Raw genomic sequence first — 20484 nt, 5'->3', positions numbered from 1 at the left:
CACTCAGTGAATGACATCACTGAGTGGCTGTGATTGGCTCATCGAGCGCTGGATGAGCCAATCACAGCGCTCGCTTTGCTGGAGGAAGGGTATTCAAAGCCCCGTCACCAGCAAAGCTGTGATGGCAGACGGAAGGACTCTGAAGTTTGCCGCAGCACTGCCGGGGACCATCGGTGAGTATTGATTTTTTTTGGGGGGGTGGTCATGTTAGCTAGGTCCTATTTTCAGGGGAGGCATTATATTTCAAGCCTCTCCCGAAACCCAGGTCGGCCTTACTTTCGGAGTAGGACCTACTTTCGGGGAAAGGCTGTAGTAACCCCTATAAAGCTTCTTCAAAAGAGCTTGAACAGCATGCAGTATAGCTATCTTGTGTTTTGTTGCTGTGCTCAGTATTGCCATTGTGTATGATCTGTGAGATGAAACTGTCTTCCACAACCTTTCCTTTTGTAGCAGAGTTTGGCTGCTCCTCACCCAGTTTTAAGTCTCCTACACAGCTCTTTCTGTTTCAGTTAATGACTGTGTTTCAACCTACATATGAAAATGATGATCATTATTACCTCTTTGGTGAAATTAGTTAATCATACACCTTACTATAATCTTACAAAATCCATGATTTTATGCAATTGTACCTAGAAGAATTGATTCTGTTTTAAAAGCAAAGGACGGTCGCACCAAATATTGATTTGATTTAAGCTGCCTGCACACGAACAGGTCGGATTCCAGCTGTAGGATCGCACAGCGGAATCCAACCCTGTGCTCGGCTGGTGACCCCTGCGTACCTGTCAGTTGTATTCGTGTGCAGATAGCCTTCTGTACTGCAGATGTGTCGGCAGTTGCGCGGGAGCACATGCGCAGTACAGATTCTTGCATGCCATTGCTAGGCGATGACGCGGATCCCGCGACTTTTCTGCACTGCTCATTGCGGAAGGGCCGCGGGACGGACGTTTTCCATGCTGCGATTTTCCCCCTGCAAGTGAAAAATTGCAATCGATTTCCACTCAAAAAAGCGCTTTTCCATTGCATGACAGGTATTTGCTGTGGAATCTAGGGGCGGAAATCAACCCCAGATTCTGCAATGCAAATCCGGCTGTGTGCAGGTGGCCTTAGATTTCTCTTTTGTTCTCTCACTTTGCCTCTTGTTAATTAACCAAAAAAAACCATTATGGGTGGTTTCACACCTGCGCCCGGGGTTCCGCTTTTCTTCTGGTATTATGAGCTGGATCTACAGTAGAACCTCCAACCAGAAGTTCCAACGCAGACGTGAAAATGCCCTAACACTTCTATTTTAAAGCATTCTTACTTTGCAGCATTTGTTCCTCACCTACCTAAAACTTTTGCATAGTACTATACTACAGAATAGTATAAAAGGTAGCAAAACCCAAAGTAGCATTGTACAAGGGACAGCAAGACTCATGGCAATTAGAACACAATGAAGAAGCCTGATAGGGATGCATTGGATGCTGATCATATATATATATATATATATATATATATATATATATATATATATATTCATGAGTCTTGCTGTCTCTTGGATATATATATATATAGTCATGAGTCTATGCTTCTTTGGGTTTTGCTACCTTTTATATTATTCTGTAATATATATACGTATATATATTACCGAATAGTATAAATATTCTCTCTCTCTCTCTCTCTCTATATATATACTGTTGTAGGTGACCGTATCAGTAAAGGTACACACTATTTGTAGCGGCATTTACTGTACAATATTTAGTGCACAGCTCTTAGGAGAGTCCCTAGACAGTAATGCTGTTGCCAGCTATGGAGGAGAAACTCTTCCTTAACGATTGTACTGATGGAAGTGTTTCTCGAATACTATGTGGTATGAAAAATTGTTTTGTGTAAATGGTACGTTACAATTAGGGATGAGCGAACGTGTCCGTTACGGACACATCCGCACCCGGACACCGGCTTTGCCGAACACTGCAGTGTTCGCGCGTAAGTGTCCGGGTGCCGCCGGGGGGCGGGGAGATGCGCGGCGGCGCGGGCGGCAGTAGCGGGGAACAGGGGGGAGCCCTCTCTCCCTCTCCCCCCCACTCCCCGCCGCACCCCCCCGCGCTGCCACGGCGGCCCCCGAACTTTTTCGCCCGAACACTGAAGTGTTCGCAAAGTTCGGTGTTCGGGCGAAAAAGGGGCGGAGCCGAACGTGTTCGCTCATCTCTAGTTACAATAATGTTATGTGAGACTACAAGTCCCAGCAGTTAACTTATTAGTTAATTACAAGTGACAAAGTGCCAGTAGAGATGCAAGAGAAGAGTGGCCCTGATGCTAATAGGAGTGTTTCCCTTTTGGGAAGTTGCACATACTTTGCAGGCACCAGACTGAATGCACGTGGAATGTTGGGAGTGAGGACAAGATTGCCATTTGCTTGGTGTTGGGAGAAAAATATGTCAAGAGGGAGCTGCAATGGATATTCCTGGCAGATTCTCCAAAATTTAAGCGTTGGGGGGCCAAGAATTTACAAGGGGCTAAATAATTCATGGTGCACGAAAAAAACCCACATGCCAGTTATACATATACATTCAAGTAAAATGGGCTCTTCTTTTCACTTTCCTTTTCTCGCTGCACCATGGATGATTACTCAATGTCCTCAATAAAAGACATGAACCGTACAACTGTGTATTGTTAGTTTAGCTACATTGTGTCTATCTGTAATTGTAACTTAGATGACAATCAGACCACATTTCATTGGAAATCAATGCTGAAATCCTTGCAAAAACTACATATACTTTTACTTGCAAATATGTACATTCTGTATGTGCAGCGAAAACATGATTGTGCATCGGAGGGTGGCTTTAGTACAGTATTTTATGATCAGTCAAGGAATTACTGAATGTTGATGTCGAGGATTGACGCTTACCAAGGAGTCAGGTGAGCATGACCTCATACGGAAAAATTTGGTTGCTTTGTGGTAAAAGCACTGATTCAGAGCAGAGAAGGTAAGACAAAAATAAAGTGGGAGCTGTAGTAGGGAGGAAGAGAGGCAGACAAGATGGTGAATAAAGACTTGGCAGACGGGGAAGGGCACTGGAACAGGAATGTGTAAACACATCTCGGCATATTTGCTCACTAATAGCTCCTCTGATTATGAAAGATTGGAATTTTTGCTTCGTTTCTTCCATTCAGCTGTTAAAACTAGGAGTGGAGATGTCGTATCACGTTTTTTCTCTCTCCCTAAATAGCGTGCTAGGAATCTTCTTGAGCCGTTAACGTTCAAACATAAAAGTTGAAGCACCCTATTTTTGAATTATGATGTCACATATCGGAAATATTTTGGTATTTTTGTATAAAGTTCATCTGTTGCCTACACACATGTTGTATGCGTATTTTGAGGATGAAGACAGTCAGTTTATTTGAATACAACAAGCTGACTAAAGGCCCATTTATATGAGCTGATGATCGCTAAAAAATCGCTAAAAGGCGATTGTTTTAGCGATAATCGTTGCATCTAAATGTGCGCCAATTATTCACTTTTCAGGCACTGCTAGCTGATCGTTAAATTCAGTCCAACCTAAAAATCGTTGTTCAGCCTTATCAGCAGTTCTCCAGGGGAGTACTGAAAGCATTGTTTCCCATCGGAGAACAAAGGAACTGAAAGCAGATAAGAGCCCTCGGGCTATTAACTGCTTTCAGCTAAGGCTTCATTTGCACACTTAATTACTGAGTAGCTACTTAAAAGTTTATGCAAAATGATCACTCAAAGCTGTCATTCAAACTGTCATTTGAGCGATCTTTGAGCGATCATCGGCTGATGTAAACCAACCTTTAAAGGGGTTGTCCAGTTGTAAACTATTGTTGGCCTCTCTTTAGGATAGGTTATCAATAGTAGATCAGTGGACGCCTGTCGCCCAAGACTCTTGCTCATCAGCTCTCCTCTGAACCTTTGCGCTTATATACTGATCTAATTTCTGCTGGAAGCAGACAGCTCCGTTCCCACTGCAATGGCCAGACTTGCTATTGTAGGCCAAGTTTCCATTGAAATTAATTGGAACTCTGCCGCAATACCAAGTCTGGCCACTGCAGTAGGAATGGAGATGTGTGCTTCCTGCACAAATTAGTTCAGTGCATGAGTGCTTCAGTGTGGCAAACAGCTGATTGGTGGGGGTTCCTAATAACGGATCCCCGCCAAACTATTATAAATGATCTATCCTGAGAATAGGCCATCAATATGTCACAACTGGACAACCCCTTGAAAGTGGTTTTTGGGATGTTCAGTCTCATTTTTAGTGGCTCAGAAATGTATAGAATGAAGAATATTGTAAGAATATGAAAAGTGACAAAAAAATCAAACATGCACACCAATAAATCAAAATCAATCCATTAATTTTTTTAGCACTTAATTTTTATTAAATAACACAACAGAATTTTTCCCAACAACCTCAAACCCTCCCCCATTGTAGGCTGCACCCAAACAATCCATAAATGTATCATATCAAAGGACAATTAAAAAACGCCTAAAAAAAGCTTTATAACTTGAATCCAGAATCGCCAATTAAATAAAAGGCAAAACACCCTGCAGCACAATAATGCTATAAGCAATGATATGCAATGACGTTATATTCCAAAAAGGCTCCTCAATATAAGGGCTTATTTACACAAGCGTGTATCGGCCACTGTTTTCCCGTGTCTGGAAAAAAATGTAGAAAACCATTTTTCTCTGATTTCATACAATCCTTTTAAGGAAAAGCTGACAATCAGCATGATTGTCAATACACTTTCCCCCAGGCTTGTTACCCAGATTTTTCAGAAAAAAGCTTCTGACCCATAAATTTTCTTACTTACATCATAATATAGGAGCAGGGAATGTATCACTGCAAAACTTGGCATATTTGCCATAAAGTTGCAAGTTTGAAGGCACCGCCCAATGGTAAGGGGACAGGGTCACTGACGGGAAAGGAGATACACCAGGGTACATTTTTGTGCTGTAACAAGTCTTTCCTGTAAGCAACAGCATACCACAGGTGTTAAAGAGGTTTTCACCACTTCTAGCTGTTTTATTGCAGGAAGCAGACAGCTCCAAGCATTGTGAAGTAGGCTGTTACTGCAGACTGAGTCCCATTCACTTCAGTAGGACTCAGTCTGCAGTACCAAACAGGAGCACTACAGAATGTATGGAGCCATCTGCTTCCTGCAGCAAAACAACTAGAATTAGGAAGACCCTTTTAAGTCTTTTGGAGACAATAACGATAATTAATTTTGTCAGGCAGTGGTAGACAGTTCACTTAGGCCTAGGCAATAATTTGGTAGCCATCTATCTAGGTGCTTGTAGCTTCAGCTTCCCCCAGACTTCCTTGCCGGCTGGACACTCACAACTTACCATCACAGTTGGCAGTCCACAGGGCAACCATATTGCCCCTGATACTTCTCATTGCATCTCAACACCACTCATTTGTCTCGCAACTCTCCACTTTTTTACAGCTAAAGTAATGAATGAGTCAATAAAGGTGCCCATAGGTGTTCAACAACTATATGTTAAACAATAGAGCTGAGCGAGCACCAAAATGCTCGGGTGCTCGTTACTCGGGACGAAATTATCGCGATGCTCGAGGGTTCGTTTCGAGTAACGAACCCCATTGAAGTCAATGGGCGACCCGAGCATTTTTGTATATCGCCGATGCTCGCTAAGGTTTTCATTTGTCAAAATCTGGGCAATTCAAGAAAGTGATGGGAACGACACAGAAACGGATAGGGCAGGCGAGGGGCTACATGTTGGGCTGCATCTCAAGTTTCCAGGTCCCACTATTAAGCCACAATAGCGGCAAGAGGTGCCCCCCCCCCCTCCCAACAATTTTTACTTCTGAAAAACCCTCATTAGCAATGCATACCTTAGCTAAGCACCACACTAGCTACAACAAAGCACAATCACTGCCTGCATGACACCACGCTGCCACTTCTCCTGAGCCAATCAGAGGCAGGTCTGACTCACACCCCCTTCACACCCACTGCCGGCCGCGCTGAACTTCGTCTGCCGGGACAAGGTAAGTATATATATTTTTTTTATTTTAACACATTTCTGGATGAATTGCAGGGAAGGGCTTTTATATTTAAGCCCTTCCCGACAATTCATCCCGCACACACCGGCAGCCCATTGCTTTCAATGGAGCCGGCTGTATTGCCGGCTCCATTGAATTCAATGGGCAAACATCGTTCTTCTCTGTCACAGCTGTTACAGCTGTGGCAGAGAAGAATGATTTGTCTTCTATATGTTCTCAATGGGGTCGGCGCTGCTGCCGCCGACCCCATTGATCGCATATAGAGAAGAGAACAGGAATCGCAGATCGCAGATAGGTGCGATCTGCAATTTCTGACTATGGCCTAAGGAGGACCGTTGGGGTTCTTGAAGCCTAAAATAACTCCTAACGCTCTCCCTATAGCAGCTCCGGCACCAGCAGCACTGTCCCTGATCTCTGTCAGAATACATCTGTGGCGAGCCGCGGGCGGGCAGATTTTAATACTCGGGTGACACCTGATCTCCCCAGCCACTCACAGCAGGGGGGTGGTATAGGGCTGGAACATCACAGGAGGAAGTTGTAATGCCTTCCCTGTCTTTCTATTGTCCAGAAAAGCGCGCAAATTTCTCAGGGAAGAAAATGACAGTGACTCGAACACCGCGTGGTACTCATCTCGAGTAACGAGCATCTCGAACACCCTAATACTCGAACAAGTATCAAGCTAGGACGAGTACGCTCGCTCATCTCTATTAAACAAGCCTTCAGCCAACAGCAATTTTTCCTGGCTCCCACTACATAAAAATTTTGGCTGAGGTCTATTCAGGAGGTAAGCTACAGCAAGATAGCTCTGGCACCGGCTTCTCATTTGAAGCATTAAAGGACTGGGAATTGAAATTCAACATTCCTAGTGCTTCTTATTATCAGGTTTAGAAGACTAAAGGCCCATTTAACGATTATCGCTCAAAATTTGTTCGAACGGCCGAAAATAAGCGATAATCATTACATGTAAACGCAGGCATCGTGCACTTTTCGTTTGAACAATAATTTTAAGCGGAATTTAAAATCTATCGTTCAGCTAGTGAGAGATAAAGCATCTCTCAATAGACCGCACACTGTTATCTCAACGGGAGACAGCACATAACATTGTAATCTGCCACCAGCCACAAGCTGAATAATGCAACTGTGTGCACAGCTGGGCGTGTGATTAATCACACACTGGGCTCTGCAACCAGCTCCTGGAGGCCCTTTTACATACAAATGAAAATGGTAAAGTGTTAATGGCCATTAACAATAAATGCAAATAGATCGCTAAATCTTTCAATCTTCCAGTCTTTGCGAGTAAATGGGCCTTAAGGCCAAATGCACATGGCTGGTCCGGATTCCAGCTGCAGAATCCTGCACGGAATCTGGCCCTGACCACGGCTGGTGGCCCTGCGTTCCTGTCGTCTTCTTTGCCAGCATTCGCACAGACCTGTCTTCTTTTAGCTTCTCTGTACTGCAGATAGTCCGCACAGCCACTGTCAGAATTTGCTGCTGAATCCAAAGGCGGTTTCGCAATTCAAATCCGCCCTTGTGCATTCGGCCTAAACACTTATGTGTATGGGGTCCTTTAGTTGTACAGATGCTGAATTTTTATAAAATTACTGTTAGTTGAGCCCAGAATCATTCTATTCATGAGTTGCTGGCTAATACTGCTCTTCTGCTGGTCTTTGACATAGATATATATATATGTCTATGACTTTGATATTGTATATAGGGAGAAAGCTGTCAATCAACAGTGAGTGGGTGGGAAAACCAGAAGCTTGTGAATGAGGATTTCAGAGTGCATGCACGTCACTGAGAAACTCTTTAGCAACTAGATTTCACAGTAGCTGATAAACAGTGATTTTATGAAAACCACACAAGTGATTCAGCACCGGTCTGTTCCTGCTATCTGAGGCCAGTGTAAACCTAGTGACAGATTCCCTTTAATTATCCACCTAGGTTTCAGCTTGCTTTGTGAAGTAACAAGTGATAAGATGTCACACAATTTTAATTTTAAAATTTATTTAATTTCATATTTAAAATAACAAAATTCCGGTCTGCAACAGCAGAACCAGACGGCATCCAGGCAGCATACATTAAGCGAATAATATTAAGAAACAACAGCCACGCTTGCATCTTTAAATACTTTCGATAACTTACGTAAACTCACAAAAAATATATATCAGATTCATACATCTTTGGAATAAAACAGACTTTCACAGCGCAGATAGGCAGAAATACCAATACAAAAAATATATTACATTTGTAACCCATTCTGATGTCAGAGGGGTGAAGGAAGGGGTGACAAATTCTAGAAAAATCTTTAGTAAATTGCTTTATGCAATTCTCTTCTGATCTAATTTTGTAAACAATGTACAAGAATCGAAATGAAAAAGATGGCCACTGGCGACCAGCAACAGCAGCCGGAAAAGAAGGAGAAGGGTTGGAGTGAAGAAGGGGAAATATAAAATAAATACATAATATGATCTAGTGGAGATGTCCAAGGAATAGTATTTGGCTTGTACTTGTGTGAACTATTTCTATTTTTTAAGTATCAACTTATGAGTCTCAGCTCATCATGGTAGAACATCCATCAGAGTAGACCATGGAAAGTCTTGGAACAAGACAGAAACAAAGATGTATAAATACAACAGAAGGAGGACTTATAAAAATAAACACATAAGTATTTACATGACAAATGTTCGGGACGAGAGTCAACTTTAAACCACTTCAAACCCCTACATTTTCGTAGGTATTTCTAGCAGCAACAGGGATTGGCCCTTGGCTCTTAAAAGCCAAAAGTAAGACTTTGTTCATCTCCTTCCCCCAGAGTCTGTTCGTATATGAATCAAAGCCTTGTGGTTGAGTTGCAGTTCCAAAATATCAGACATTGTATCACATTAATTGAAGTTGGTAAGTATCTTCAACTTCAGATGGGTGAAAATCTAAGGAGGTCTTTCTCGAATCTTCTTGTCTTCTTAGCAGCCAGTGCTCAAACAACTCTAAAGTCCATCTACATTTTCGGTCGGAGCGTCCAAGCTGAACACATCGTGTTCTGTTCTAAGACTGCCTCATAGTTACAGACTGAACATGGGATTTATTCCCAGTAGACTACAGTTGAACGACCAGTTCTGGTCGTGTAAGACTTTCTCAACAGTCGGGTGTTATTCCCAGGGAGCAGGAAGCTCAGATGAGGATTTCTACCATTTCAGAAATGTTGGAGCTCTTTACAGTAGACACAGTTTCTGAAAAATAAAAATAATTTGGTGATTAATATCTGGAAGCTTTTTAGAAATATTTACAGTCGATCAGTTGAATGAAGCGAACCGTAAATTCCTTTTTGAATACCCCAAATCATAGACCATAAAAAAGTTATCCATTATCAAACTATCCAATGCTAAGCTCTAAGCACAAAAACAAACTGGTCATGATAAAATCATTATCATCATTTAAAGCATGAAGCTCAAATGATAATTACATGCAACATTCACACATTTCATATGCATTGGACACAGTACATTGTAATACTTGAGATGCCGGCACATGAGAAGCAGCAGACTGATAGATATTAATATACATTCACTGGATATCCTGTCAGCATGAAAGCAAATTGTCCATGCATGACTGGATTTTATCCATCTAAGCACTAGCTATGCACCCTAGTGATTCCATTCTCTGATTCACCCTTCACAAAGGCTATTGAATACATAGATGATGAGACAACAATGTGATCCGTCATGTTAATATGTGGCCACATAAAAGATGACTGAATTCCATACAATGAATGGTAAGAAGGAGTGAAGCCGGGATAGTTGGCCTTCCTTGTAGTGTGAAAGGGTTTGTCTGGAATGATATATGCAGCCCTATTGCTTAAGACTGCAAAATGAGTGCATTGGGTCACAATGGCCTATTTTCTTTGGCTGTATCATGAAGTGGTGGGGGGACATTCCAGACATGTCTGTGGCCTTACGTGGTGAGCAGACAAGACTGCAGCTTTATGGTGAGGTTACATTTCTGGTACAGAGTGATGGGAATGTGATAAATATGAGGAAACTTCTAGGTTCTATTGACTAATTGTTCTTAAGAACATAATGACTAATAAAAGCTTTTTAGTGCCACTCAAACTGGGGAAGGAGGGGCATTTCAAGTGATCGGACAACTTTTCTAATCTCGGAACTTGTGGGAACTAGTGGCAAACATTTTTCTAATATATTTTAGATATCATCCTACGCCTTTCATCACATTCGATTGCATAGCACAATCCAGGCAATATATCAATAAAGTGTTCTTTTTCCTACATTAGAGATGTTCCCAACCCTCTTCCCCCCTTCTTCGTTCAATCTTTGGCCTCACACCTGCATTCTGTTCCCAGCTGCATAACTGAGATTCATTGGCATTAGTCATCACCAAGGGAGGCCAAGCCTTGGCAGGGATTGTGAGAGGAGAAAGCTCTTAGCTATGCAAGGCTCGGCACAGGCTCAGCCTGGGGGAGGGGAGCGATCGCAGCTTCTGCCGTTGCGAAACGTCTTCTGAGTAGCAGCGTTGAAAGAATAAACGCATGTTCTAGCAACACAGTGTCCACACTTGCAGTATAATGGTAGAGTAAAATAAAGACTCTTGATGAGCGAATGAACATGTAGTGTTTACGATGGTAGTGTTAATGCTAACGGTATACACTAGGAACACATCCTTTCTGCAAATCCACAGTATTTTGTGGAAATGGGTCTAAAGCTTACAAAGCATCCATTAATAATTCAATATCATTTAACCACCCAACATATCACCTTATCAATGTGGCTGATTAGATCCCCTAACATGAACCCAAGAGACCTACCTAATGAAGATGTATTCTTGTCCAGAAGGGAGTCCGTTAAAGCTGTTAGTCCCGTTGAACCCTCCGTCTGGGTGCTGCCATCTTTACTGCCATGTTTTGAGTGCACAGGTAAGATGCTAGTACTGGCAGGTGGTGAACAGTTTGATTGGTTGACTGGAAAAGAAATATAATACAAAGATAAGCGTAAAGTTCTGATATATTTAGCTGAAACATCAAGTCTTGCTGACTTAAGATGGACAAGCAATATATGTATATAAGTAATCACCTGCTACCCCTTGTGACACGTTGGCTTGTCTTTCTCCAGTTGCCGAGTTTGGAGTGGATACAGATAGTGTGAAAATGGAGGGCACAGACTTAGCTGGTCGTAACGGGCCCTGGTGGGGTTTGCGTTGCTGCATAACTTTGATGACTGCATCTTTCTCTAGTATTTGGGCATGTAGAGCTTTGATTCTAGATAGGAAAAACAACAAGAAAATACTTATTAAAAATGGAAGAAAAAGATAATGTAAAGAATTGCTGAAACTAGTCATATTCTGAGTTATGGTAGTTCTGAATAAGAAATATGGAATAGTCAGCATACCTGTTTTCCATTTCTTGATGCCTATGGTTAACCATCAGGAGATCCTCATTGAAGCTATTGTTTGGCGAGTGGCGGGGCGAGTGGTTAATGATTGTAGTATCTCGTTGAGCAGCAGCAGTGGCAGCGGCATCCATTGCAAATTGGCGCATTGTGCGTTCTTCTAAGTACTTTTGCTCCCACTTGGTCATGTCAGCCTCCAGTGCTAATATCCGTTCCTCTTTTTCCCTCAGTTGCTCGGACAGTACTTGGACAGAAAGTTCAGGTGACTGACCTCCACTCTGTAACATTGGTTGTCTCTGTTGGAAAGCAAGTGATGAGTGTAAGTTTTTCTTGGATTTGGAGTTAGAAAGACGATGAAGTGGATCTAATTAATGGGAAAAACTTTTTAAACTAAAGTTATGCTTACCTGTTGAGCTCTTAAATTTTTCAATTCTTGCTCCAGCCTTGTCCTCAGACGCAGTTCCAGTTGTTCTCTCTTTTCACAGGCAGCTTGAAGTTGGCTTAAAGCTTGCTGTAGCCTCTCTACCTTTTCCACATATGCCCTCTTCTTGCGGAGCTCATCTTCTGTGCGAGCTGCTGTGAATTGGGCATTACTGAGGGCCTTTTCCAACAGCTCCGCTCTCCTCCGCTGGTCTTCATTAGCACTACGCAGGAGGATGATCTCCCTTTCCAGCTTGTCTTTCTCTTGCTGCTGTTCACGACCTATATGGGATAACAATACATCATTAATACCCTGAAGCTGACAGTGATCTCTACATTAGGCAGTTTGAATTAAGTGACTGATGCTGAACCCGATTCTTGGAACAGTTTAAGATGAATTATTCACAATGTGAACGATTCCCAGGTGGAAAGAGCAGTCCAGGAATAAATACATGTGAGGCTTAGCAAAGTAGTGAACTGATTTTGATATAACAGCTGCAAGTAGTCTAGAAGCCAGTAAGGTTCCCTCCGAGCTGGAGATCTCAGCTAGGTTTAGAAGATTTGGCAAACAAAAAGAAGAGACCTGAGAGGTACGATAAGCTCTGTAAACAGCCGAGTGATCCGAACATGTTTACAAGAGCTTTCTCTGTATGTGGAATGACCCAACAAGAATATTCCTAAGTATATGTTAAACTTGACTGCTACTTCACTGTTCCATGAAAAGGTTAAGCAAACATGAGGTTTCCCAGGGCTTCGAGAAGCCAGACACCAGGGACATTACAACTCAAGGATGTATATCCTGGTAAGACCAGTTTTCTCTTGTGTTTTTCCCATCTCTCCAACATTGGGATATGCATTTTTATCCGTTTAATGTGGCTAGATGAAAAGGGTGTAATTTTATATGGGATGATAATCTGCTCTTGGTAGTGAAGGCTGACAAACCATGAGCATGTCGGAGAGTGCTCATTCCTTTTGCATACAAGGGCATATTATCTGTAGTATGGGGACAAATGATCACATGTACAATTGTTTGTCCCCATACAGCCATCTTTGGTTGGTTGCACATATCCGTGTTAACACGGAAGAATGTGGCATCGAGCATTTTTGTGTTCTCACAAAAGACACGATGAGCCGACAAATGGCGTTTGCTCGCTCATTAGCTCAACGTTGGCCATCTTACATGGGTCGATGATCAGGGAAATTAACGTTTGCATAAAAGGGTCTTACGTCTGGGGTAATTAAAATGTATCAAGTACATGTTGACTTCTACCATTCTGTACAGATCAATCCTTAATGTCATTTACTTGTAACATGATCGTATGAAATATTGATCAATTTGTAAGAAGAGTTTCTCTACTCAGAACAATCATCTTTCAGTTTTTCTCTGGATCATGCAAAACTAAACAATAATGCCGAATGATAATTCGTTTATTTACAATGTGTTATTCCCTTTGGGCAGGCATAGAAATCAAATGACGATTGGCTTGTGTAAACAGGTAATCGTTTATCTCTGAACGACTGCTTGTTTATTGTGAATGGAGAATGGCGGAGAGAAGCGATCTCCGGCTCGCTACACCTTCATTCACTGGGCCATCATCGCTCTTGTGTGAAAAAGTCTGACAATCGCCAAGTCTAAAAGGACACGGTATAAAGCACCATCATTTTATCTTCCATTCATGTTGACTTATCACTTCTATACATGGCATTCATTATATTTTTTGAATTTCTAGAGCTGCTGCACTCTTATGAGAGTTTTCGACTAGACATGAGTCTACAAGAGTAGAGATCTTATTCTGGCAACCCCTGTAGTTCAGGCTACTGATGTGATCTGCAGCAGTTTTTTTTTCACCGTTTCCCTCTACTTTTCTAAAGTTAAGAAAGGGGGATGGGAAAACTCAGCGTCTGGAATGCAAAGAATTCAGGTCACTTTGAACTCTGTTTGCTGAAGAAACATGGGCCTTTTCTTCAGAAAGTGAAGAATGGACACACCTCCCCTGTATCCTTAGAAATGCATCGGGCCAGATCACACGTAGGCAGCTACGTTCAGGTTAAGACTCACTTGTTTACAAACTGCTATAAACCCAGTTGTAATATTTGCATAGTGTGTAATAGGGTTGGAATAAGACTCATAACTTCCTAACACTCACTGATCATAACAGGGAGTGAAGAAAGATATGGGATTTATATTTTCCGGAGCAATGGCTTACAATTTAATGGGGATTGTAGTTTTCACTGGAAGTTGCAGTAAAATGAAATATTTTGTGCCGTTTGATTTGCATAAGTACAACTTACACTGAGCAAGCAGCTTGGATATAGTTCCTTGGTTGTCCTCTCGATTCTCCAGACTCCTGGCTGCCATCTGTTTGTTTGCAGATTCCAATCGTTCTAAAGAGAAACCACAAAAATGAGTTTCAGACTTCAGCAATAAAGATTTCCACAATTCCACATTGATGAAGCATGTCACTTATTCTACTGCATCCTCAAATCATCCTTTATTTTTGAGGCCGCCTCTCTAGAGACATGGTCTCCTTTTCAAAAATAACCGTCTTATATCTGTATATAGGACGGCGGCGCTCCTTGCTTCAGAGTCCTGTATTTCACAATACAAAGGCTCCAATTAATACAATGTTGATAGGATATGTAGGCTAATGAGCTTTGTCAGAAGACCTCATTGTTTTCCCTATCCCTCTATTGTCCGAGTTGTCTTTGTACATGGCTTTTCAAGGACTTGATGGTCTTAAGAGACTGAATCCACTCACTTAACACTAACATCCATTGTGAGAGGATAATGATGATTGATAGCACATAACATAGCTTGTGAATGTGGAAAAAAAATGTCTTTCTTTCTTTATTCCTCTCTTCCCTTACCTCTCAGGTCTCGGTTAAAGTCCTGCATGCGTCTCATCTCTCCTTCCATCTTGGTCCTCATGGCCGTCTCGAGTGACTCCCTCTTAGAGGATGCTTTCATGAGGCTATCATAAGCTTCGGAGATTCGCTGAATTTCTGTCTCCAGCTACAAAATAAGAGGGGTTTGTTAATAGGCCGTTATTTTTTTGAGTGTGTCGCGAACACCAAATTACACATACATTATCTGTTAGAACACTATATATTAGAATAGCTTTCACCTTAAGGCTAAAGATCAGTTACATATGAGGACTCTATATATGGGTGACATATAATATTCCTTTTATACAAGAATCCTAAACTGAATCGTTTTTCTAATCTGAAGTCCGGTGCTTTAACCTAAATCTTATAAATCTACAGACCCATCAAATGTTAACTTGACACTTAAAGCGGTAATTACGCAATGGCAACAAACTTTAAATTGACACTTAACGCAACAAGTCAAGTTAAGGTTTGCTGCAACTGTGCATTTAATGCATTAGGTATCAAGTTGGCATTGCTACATCTGCAAACAGGATTCCCGGCAATACCGTAGTGATCTTGTTACATTCCGCTTCGAAATTAAATAGTTTTAAAGGGCCCAGACAGCACCATAGCGCTCCTTATTTAAACACTGATTATGTCTGTAGACTTTATGCCACCTGCCTGTCTGGATTACACATTTGCTAAGGGGCTGGCACCCCCTCCCTGTTCCTTACAGCTGAGGCCTTCCTAACACAGGCACCTTTTCATCGGCACACAATGGCTCATTTATGCCACATCAGGTCAGCTCAAGCAGAACACAAAACCCAAGCAACTGTCAGCGGCCTTCAGCTCTACGTGTGCCTTTAACAAATGGCTCATAGCTGCTTCATTGTGTAAAGAGTCCTCGCAGCTGTTAAAGGGGAGACTTTGGGTAGGGGAGGGGGGAGAGCGGTAGAAAAAGTGAAAGGGTTGACAAAACGAAACTGAGAGGGGTAGACACCCCACCCTCCAAGACCAGCTGGAGAACCTTTACAATAACCTGTTTGTTGATGGGAATCCTATATGGACACTAATGGATTTTCCAAAATGTAGGGCCTGATGCACTAGACAGGAAAGACAGCTGCTAGGTAGCAGTTCATAGATACAACGTGTGCCTACAAAAATAACCCCACTTACAAGATGATACTTATATTGTTTTTACCTTCTGGATTCTCACTGCTTTTTCGCTGTAAGTCTCAAGTTCCCTTCGCAACTTTTCATTCTCTCGTAGCAAAGCGTCCATTCTAGCCATGTGACTACCTGCTGCATTAAAGGACGCCATCTGGCCATATTGTACGTTAGGATCTGGCATTGTCCTGCAAGGAAGAAATGAGAACATTTAAGTGAGATATACCTGCATACATTAATGTAGCAACAGATCTTCACTTGTCTTATGATGTAAATCAGTTCCAAATGCTAATGCTGATTGATAGCGCTTCCTTCCTGTCCCAAAATAACCAAATGACTTCACTTTATATTGGAAACAGATTTTATAACACCATGGAGAGATTAGCATTAACTTGTCCATGGAACCTGTACGGTCTTGTACAACCTACACAAAGCAGCATCTTCCCCAGTGAATCAGGTTCCAAAATTAATGTCTAAAAGTTACCACACTCAAGCTTTAAGATAGAGCTGGCCTTCCCCGTACACCAAGATTATGCTCTACCGATCCAGCTTAGATCCGGAGTATGCCTGCAATTTGCTATGAATGTAATTACCTACTGTATATATTATCGATCTGCCTTATCCTACATCTGTCACCTATGATCAAAATGCCATTCCCCAGCTAGACCGGATGCCAACGTCTGGAAGGAAGGCCGTAGAAGTAGATGCATTACTTAAGCCAGAATAATACATCTTCCTTTTTACTGTTCCTTTACTGGAACTTTAGGAATTCATAATGGCTTTCACAATGGGGATGGTATTTCCCTTAATGAGACTAATCGCCTTGACTGCCAAAGGGGTTACAAGAACTAACAAGGGAGAAAATTCTTTTACTATGAAGCTGAAAATATTCCTTCACTATTATCTGCATCGCTCACATATGGAGCCACTTCCTGTCTTTGCTTATCTCTTCCTGTGTGAACAATGCAGAATTGTCGCAGCCCACCAGTTCAGTGTTTATTGTCAGGGACCTCTTTTAAATGCCAAAGACCAGAGTTTAAAGAGATTTTTATATCCTCCTTTGAAGACCCTTTTAATACAATGTTGGTCTGTCTGTGTTGGTGAATATGTCTATGTACACAGGCACAATTCAGATTATAAACTGTTTGAAGTCAGGTTCTCATAGAGAATGAAGTATTTTTATGGACCATGTTAGACTGTAAAAATAAGAACGGACACTATTTCTCACGTGTTTACCTGACATTGGGCTGATGGTATAATGGGAGATCTCCAGAATATCGCCTTTGTTCGGGAGCATACACACTGATTTGATCAGGTTGGCTATAAGTTGGATACTCAGGTGGAGCATTTCTGTAGTGTACTTCTGCGTCTTGTTGACCTCGAGCTACTGAAAGTTGGTACTGTTTAGTAAGTTGAGGGAAGCTGTGCGAGGAGCTCATGAAATTCTGAGACTTGGCGCCATTGCGTTCAAGAGACATCTGCAGCAACCTCTCGCTCAGAGACCTTACATGGCCATGTTTCAGTTCCAAAAGAGACTGGTCTTGCCTTTGAGGAACATTTTCAACTTTCTGGACATTTTGAGCTGCATAATACTGAGAAAGGGCAGCTTTGGCTTCTTCGTAGGTTGGGAGCTCCTCGCCTTTATGTTGGAACTCATAAGCTTTATACATAGGGTTCTCCAAGTAGAAATGGTCACAATGATACTCCTGCCCTTGAGGTTCCTGCCTTGTGGAAGGGCTGCCCTGCATCTCCTCTTGTTCAAGACTTTCAAGGGATGACCTGGGGCTTCCAGTGCCCCCACCTCCCCTCAAAGCCTGCTGTTGGATGGCCAACAATGTGCGATTTTCACTCAGATTCCCGTATCTCAGTTGCTCCTGAATAAGACGGTGTAGGACCGTTCCAGACGAATCCTCCGCTGTTCTCATTCTTAGTCAAAAGATAAATATAAATCCCAAAAGAGAAAAATCAAATAAGAATACTGGATAATCCTTTCCCCGAATCTTCTGCTGATCTAAGGTACTGGTGATAGCAGCCTGTGAATGGAAAAGCAACATATTACAAACAGATTCTTATTGATGATCTACACTCATCTTGCGTTCTACTCATATGTCATCTCTCCACATGTGTATACCATGTCCTTTGATTCTGTGAAAACTTTTGAACAAAGTACTTGTATGTCAATAAATATCACAGACATTGCTAGAGGCTGAGGAACCTTAATTAATACTGAACATTTAGCAGCACAGGATTGACCTTGATGGTACTTATTGTGGTTAATTGCAAATACCTTTCTACTGCTTGCTGTCTCAAACACCCGGTGTTTCACAGTAACCTGGAGAAGTAAAGACTTTTGACCTGCTTTTTGTTTTAGGCATGGGGGCTGTATTATTGATTGGAATTTCCCCCTCCCTTTTTTTTTCTAAAGAGATAAGGTCCACTATTTCTTTGGTATGCCCCCCTGCAGCTTCTGGTTTGTAGCCTTCCTCTCGAATACCAGATATCCTAGTTGAAGTTGAACAACAAACCAAATAACCCCACATCTGTAGAAGGGTCATACAAGGGTGTGGAAAACTCAAATTCTAAGTTATTTACTCTGAAGGACACATTTCTAAATTAAATGAAGTAATGCCCTATGGTATTGAGGTAGACACAAATCTAGCTAGCATTAGTTCAAAAGCAAGACAGCAGGTTAAATACATTAACTATTCAACGTTCTTCACAACATCCTTAGATGATTAGTTTAATGACCACAGACCTATGGATTTCCTGCTATCTTCATGCCTAAAAGTGTTCTCCATAGCGTAGGAGATACTACCACCTCAAAATATCTATGACGTGACATCACCAGTCCCTTTGTGTTGCAATTGGCATTCTTTGTGGGTTGCAGCCCTGCCACAACTATACAAAAGCTTGTACTCAAAATTAGAACAATAATAAGAAAAATACCCCATGAATTCCTCAGCCATCGCTAGGGGTGACCAAACACCTGCATTTCTTTCCTTCTCTCCCCATGAAAGAATGCGCCATTGTTAACACTTAACAAAGCATACCAGCCACAAGACCCAGAGACTATAAATACTTAACAAGGTAGAAAAAGAACATATTTCCACAGTTCAGCTGCAGTAAACACGTCAATATGATCAAAACACCAGTCCCATGAGCACATAGTCAATGGGACAAACATCTAGAAGACAACACGATCCATATGCCACTTTTGTTTTTTTTACATAAAGTATGCATGTTCACCTTATAACCAATACACAATAAATGTATAGTCACACACATGTCTATATATATAGCAATAAAGGTATTATAACCATATCTTTACATATAGGTGTTAACATATGTTCAATGAAACAATGTGTCTTATAGTTTCCTTATACCATAATAAGTCGTTGCAAAACATGCACATAGTAAAAACACACGGAGTAAAAACAGCAACATTGTAATAAAAAAAGCAACATTTGCAAACTGCCTAAAATGATAATCTTGCTGCAAAATAGTTTATAAAACCGAAAAAAATGTCCATGTGACAGTTCCAATACCAAGAAGAGCTGCATGAAATGACAGTGGGCTCTCACCAGATCATCGCCAATGCTTGCAGCGGTGTGGGTGCCAGCATGTGCCAAGGTCCTTGCTGTAATTGTCTATCCCTCTGTGTTGGGAGCAGGCTGTGCACTGCCTGAGAGCTCAGAACAGACTGACTCTTTTACTAACACACTAGCTGTACTGCCTCAATAGCTGTGCTATGCCAGGAATGTGAGAGTTTCAGGCTCCCCCTGGGATAACAGCTCTAACCACACATAACCTTTCTCCTGCCCCTCCTCTCTCCCTCTCCTGGGACTGTGCTCTCCGCCCTCACTCTCTCCAGGAGCTGCCTATACCCATAAGCTCCACTAGAGGCAGCAGAATACCCAGCTGTAGGCTGAATTGAACAGCACTGGAAAAAGTGAAGAACAAAGAGCAAAATATTGTAAAATTGCAATATCAGCTAATGTTGCATACACAAAAAATACATAATATTAACATATAACATTAAAAGTGTGTGTGAGAATCGTGCAAATAGCTGCAGCCAAGCACTTTATATCTGTAGGCATTGCTTCTCCAGTTATTTAAATGAATACTACTCCTAATATATTTCTTCTTTTTCAATCTGCACTGCTGTGTCTATCAATAATGCATGAAAGAACATCAAGCAAAATGAAAAATACAAATGAGAATGAATGTAAATAGCTGCAGCCTACAATATTGTATGTAATTATTATACAGGGTGTAGTCGAAAAGACTGATCAGGGCTATATATCAGTGCTGGTGTCCTATATTGAAATAACAATAGAGTACTTCAATAGAAAAGCAGGGATCTGTAACACAATGGTATGGCACACGAGTCCCTGTGAGCCCTGGAACGTGGATTTCCAATTGTGGCCGCCTCCTGCTACGATAGGGGCAGATCATCCAGGAAATCATCCACTGTCATCAGCAGGAGACTCGGGTACCGATCTGCATTGCCCCTGGAAGGAATGATGGCTCCATGCATGTACCACAGCAGAAGGAGGCTATCTCAAGTACCCTTTCCTTACTTCAGTTATAGCATAGGTCCCACAAGACTTGGAGAG

The 20484-nt window shown here is 41.8% G+C and overlaps 1 protein-coding gene across 1 annotated transcript; it reads right to left on the bottom strand.

Annotated features, from left to right (window-relative positions):
• Window positions 1–8004: 8004 nt before the first annotated feature.
• AMOTL2 (angiomotin like 2) lies at window positions 8005–19614 on the bottom strand. Its single transcript, XM_066598097.1, has 10 exons — window positions 19450–19614; window positions 17105–17901; window positions 15903–16056; window positions 14702–14846; window positions 14126–14218; window positions 11820–12115; window positions 11414–11709; window positions 11099–11283; window positions 10834–10986; window positions 8005–9244 (listed from the first exon to the last, which is right to left on the bottom strand). Exons 2-10 carry the CDS (start codon window positions 17791–17793, stop codon window positions 9186–9188), a joined length of 2070 nt encoding a protein of 689 aa, XP_066454194.1. The 5' UTR covers window positions 17794–17901; window positions 19450–19614; the 3' UTR covers window positions 8005–9185.
• Window positions 19615–20484: the final 870 nt, after the last annotated feature.

The sequence above is a fragment of the Eleutherodactylus coqui genome, chromosome 1 (genome assembly GCF_035609145.1).
Source record: "Eleutherodactylus coqui strain aEleCoq1 chromosome 1, aEleCoq1.hap1, whole genome shotgun sequence".
NCBI classification, from domain to species: domain Eukaryota; kingdom Metazoa; phylum Chordata; class Amphibia; order Anura; family Eleutherodactylidae; genus Eleutherodactylus; species Eleutherodactylus coqui.
The sequence above is the reverse complement of the archived record's forward strand: the minus strand, read 5'-3'. Positions and strand labels throughout refer to the sequence as shown.

Excerpts from the sequence above, each read along its gene's own strand:
- AMOTL2 (XM_066598097.1), bottom strand. The coding sequence starts at position 17,793 with ATGAGAACAGCGGAGGATTCGTCTGGAACGGTCCTACACCGTCTTATT. Across the intron at positions 14,847-15,902 it reads AAGCAGTGAGAATCCAGAAG|CTGGAGACAGAAATTCAGCG; the intron begins GTAAAAACAATA and ends CTTATTTTGTAG. Across the intron at positions 11,710-11,819 it reads AAAATTTAAGAGCTCAACAG|AGACAACCAATGTTACAGAG; the intron begins GTAAGCATAACT and ends GCTTTCCAACAG.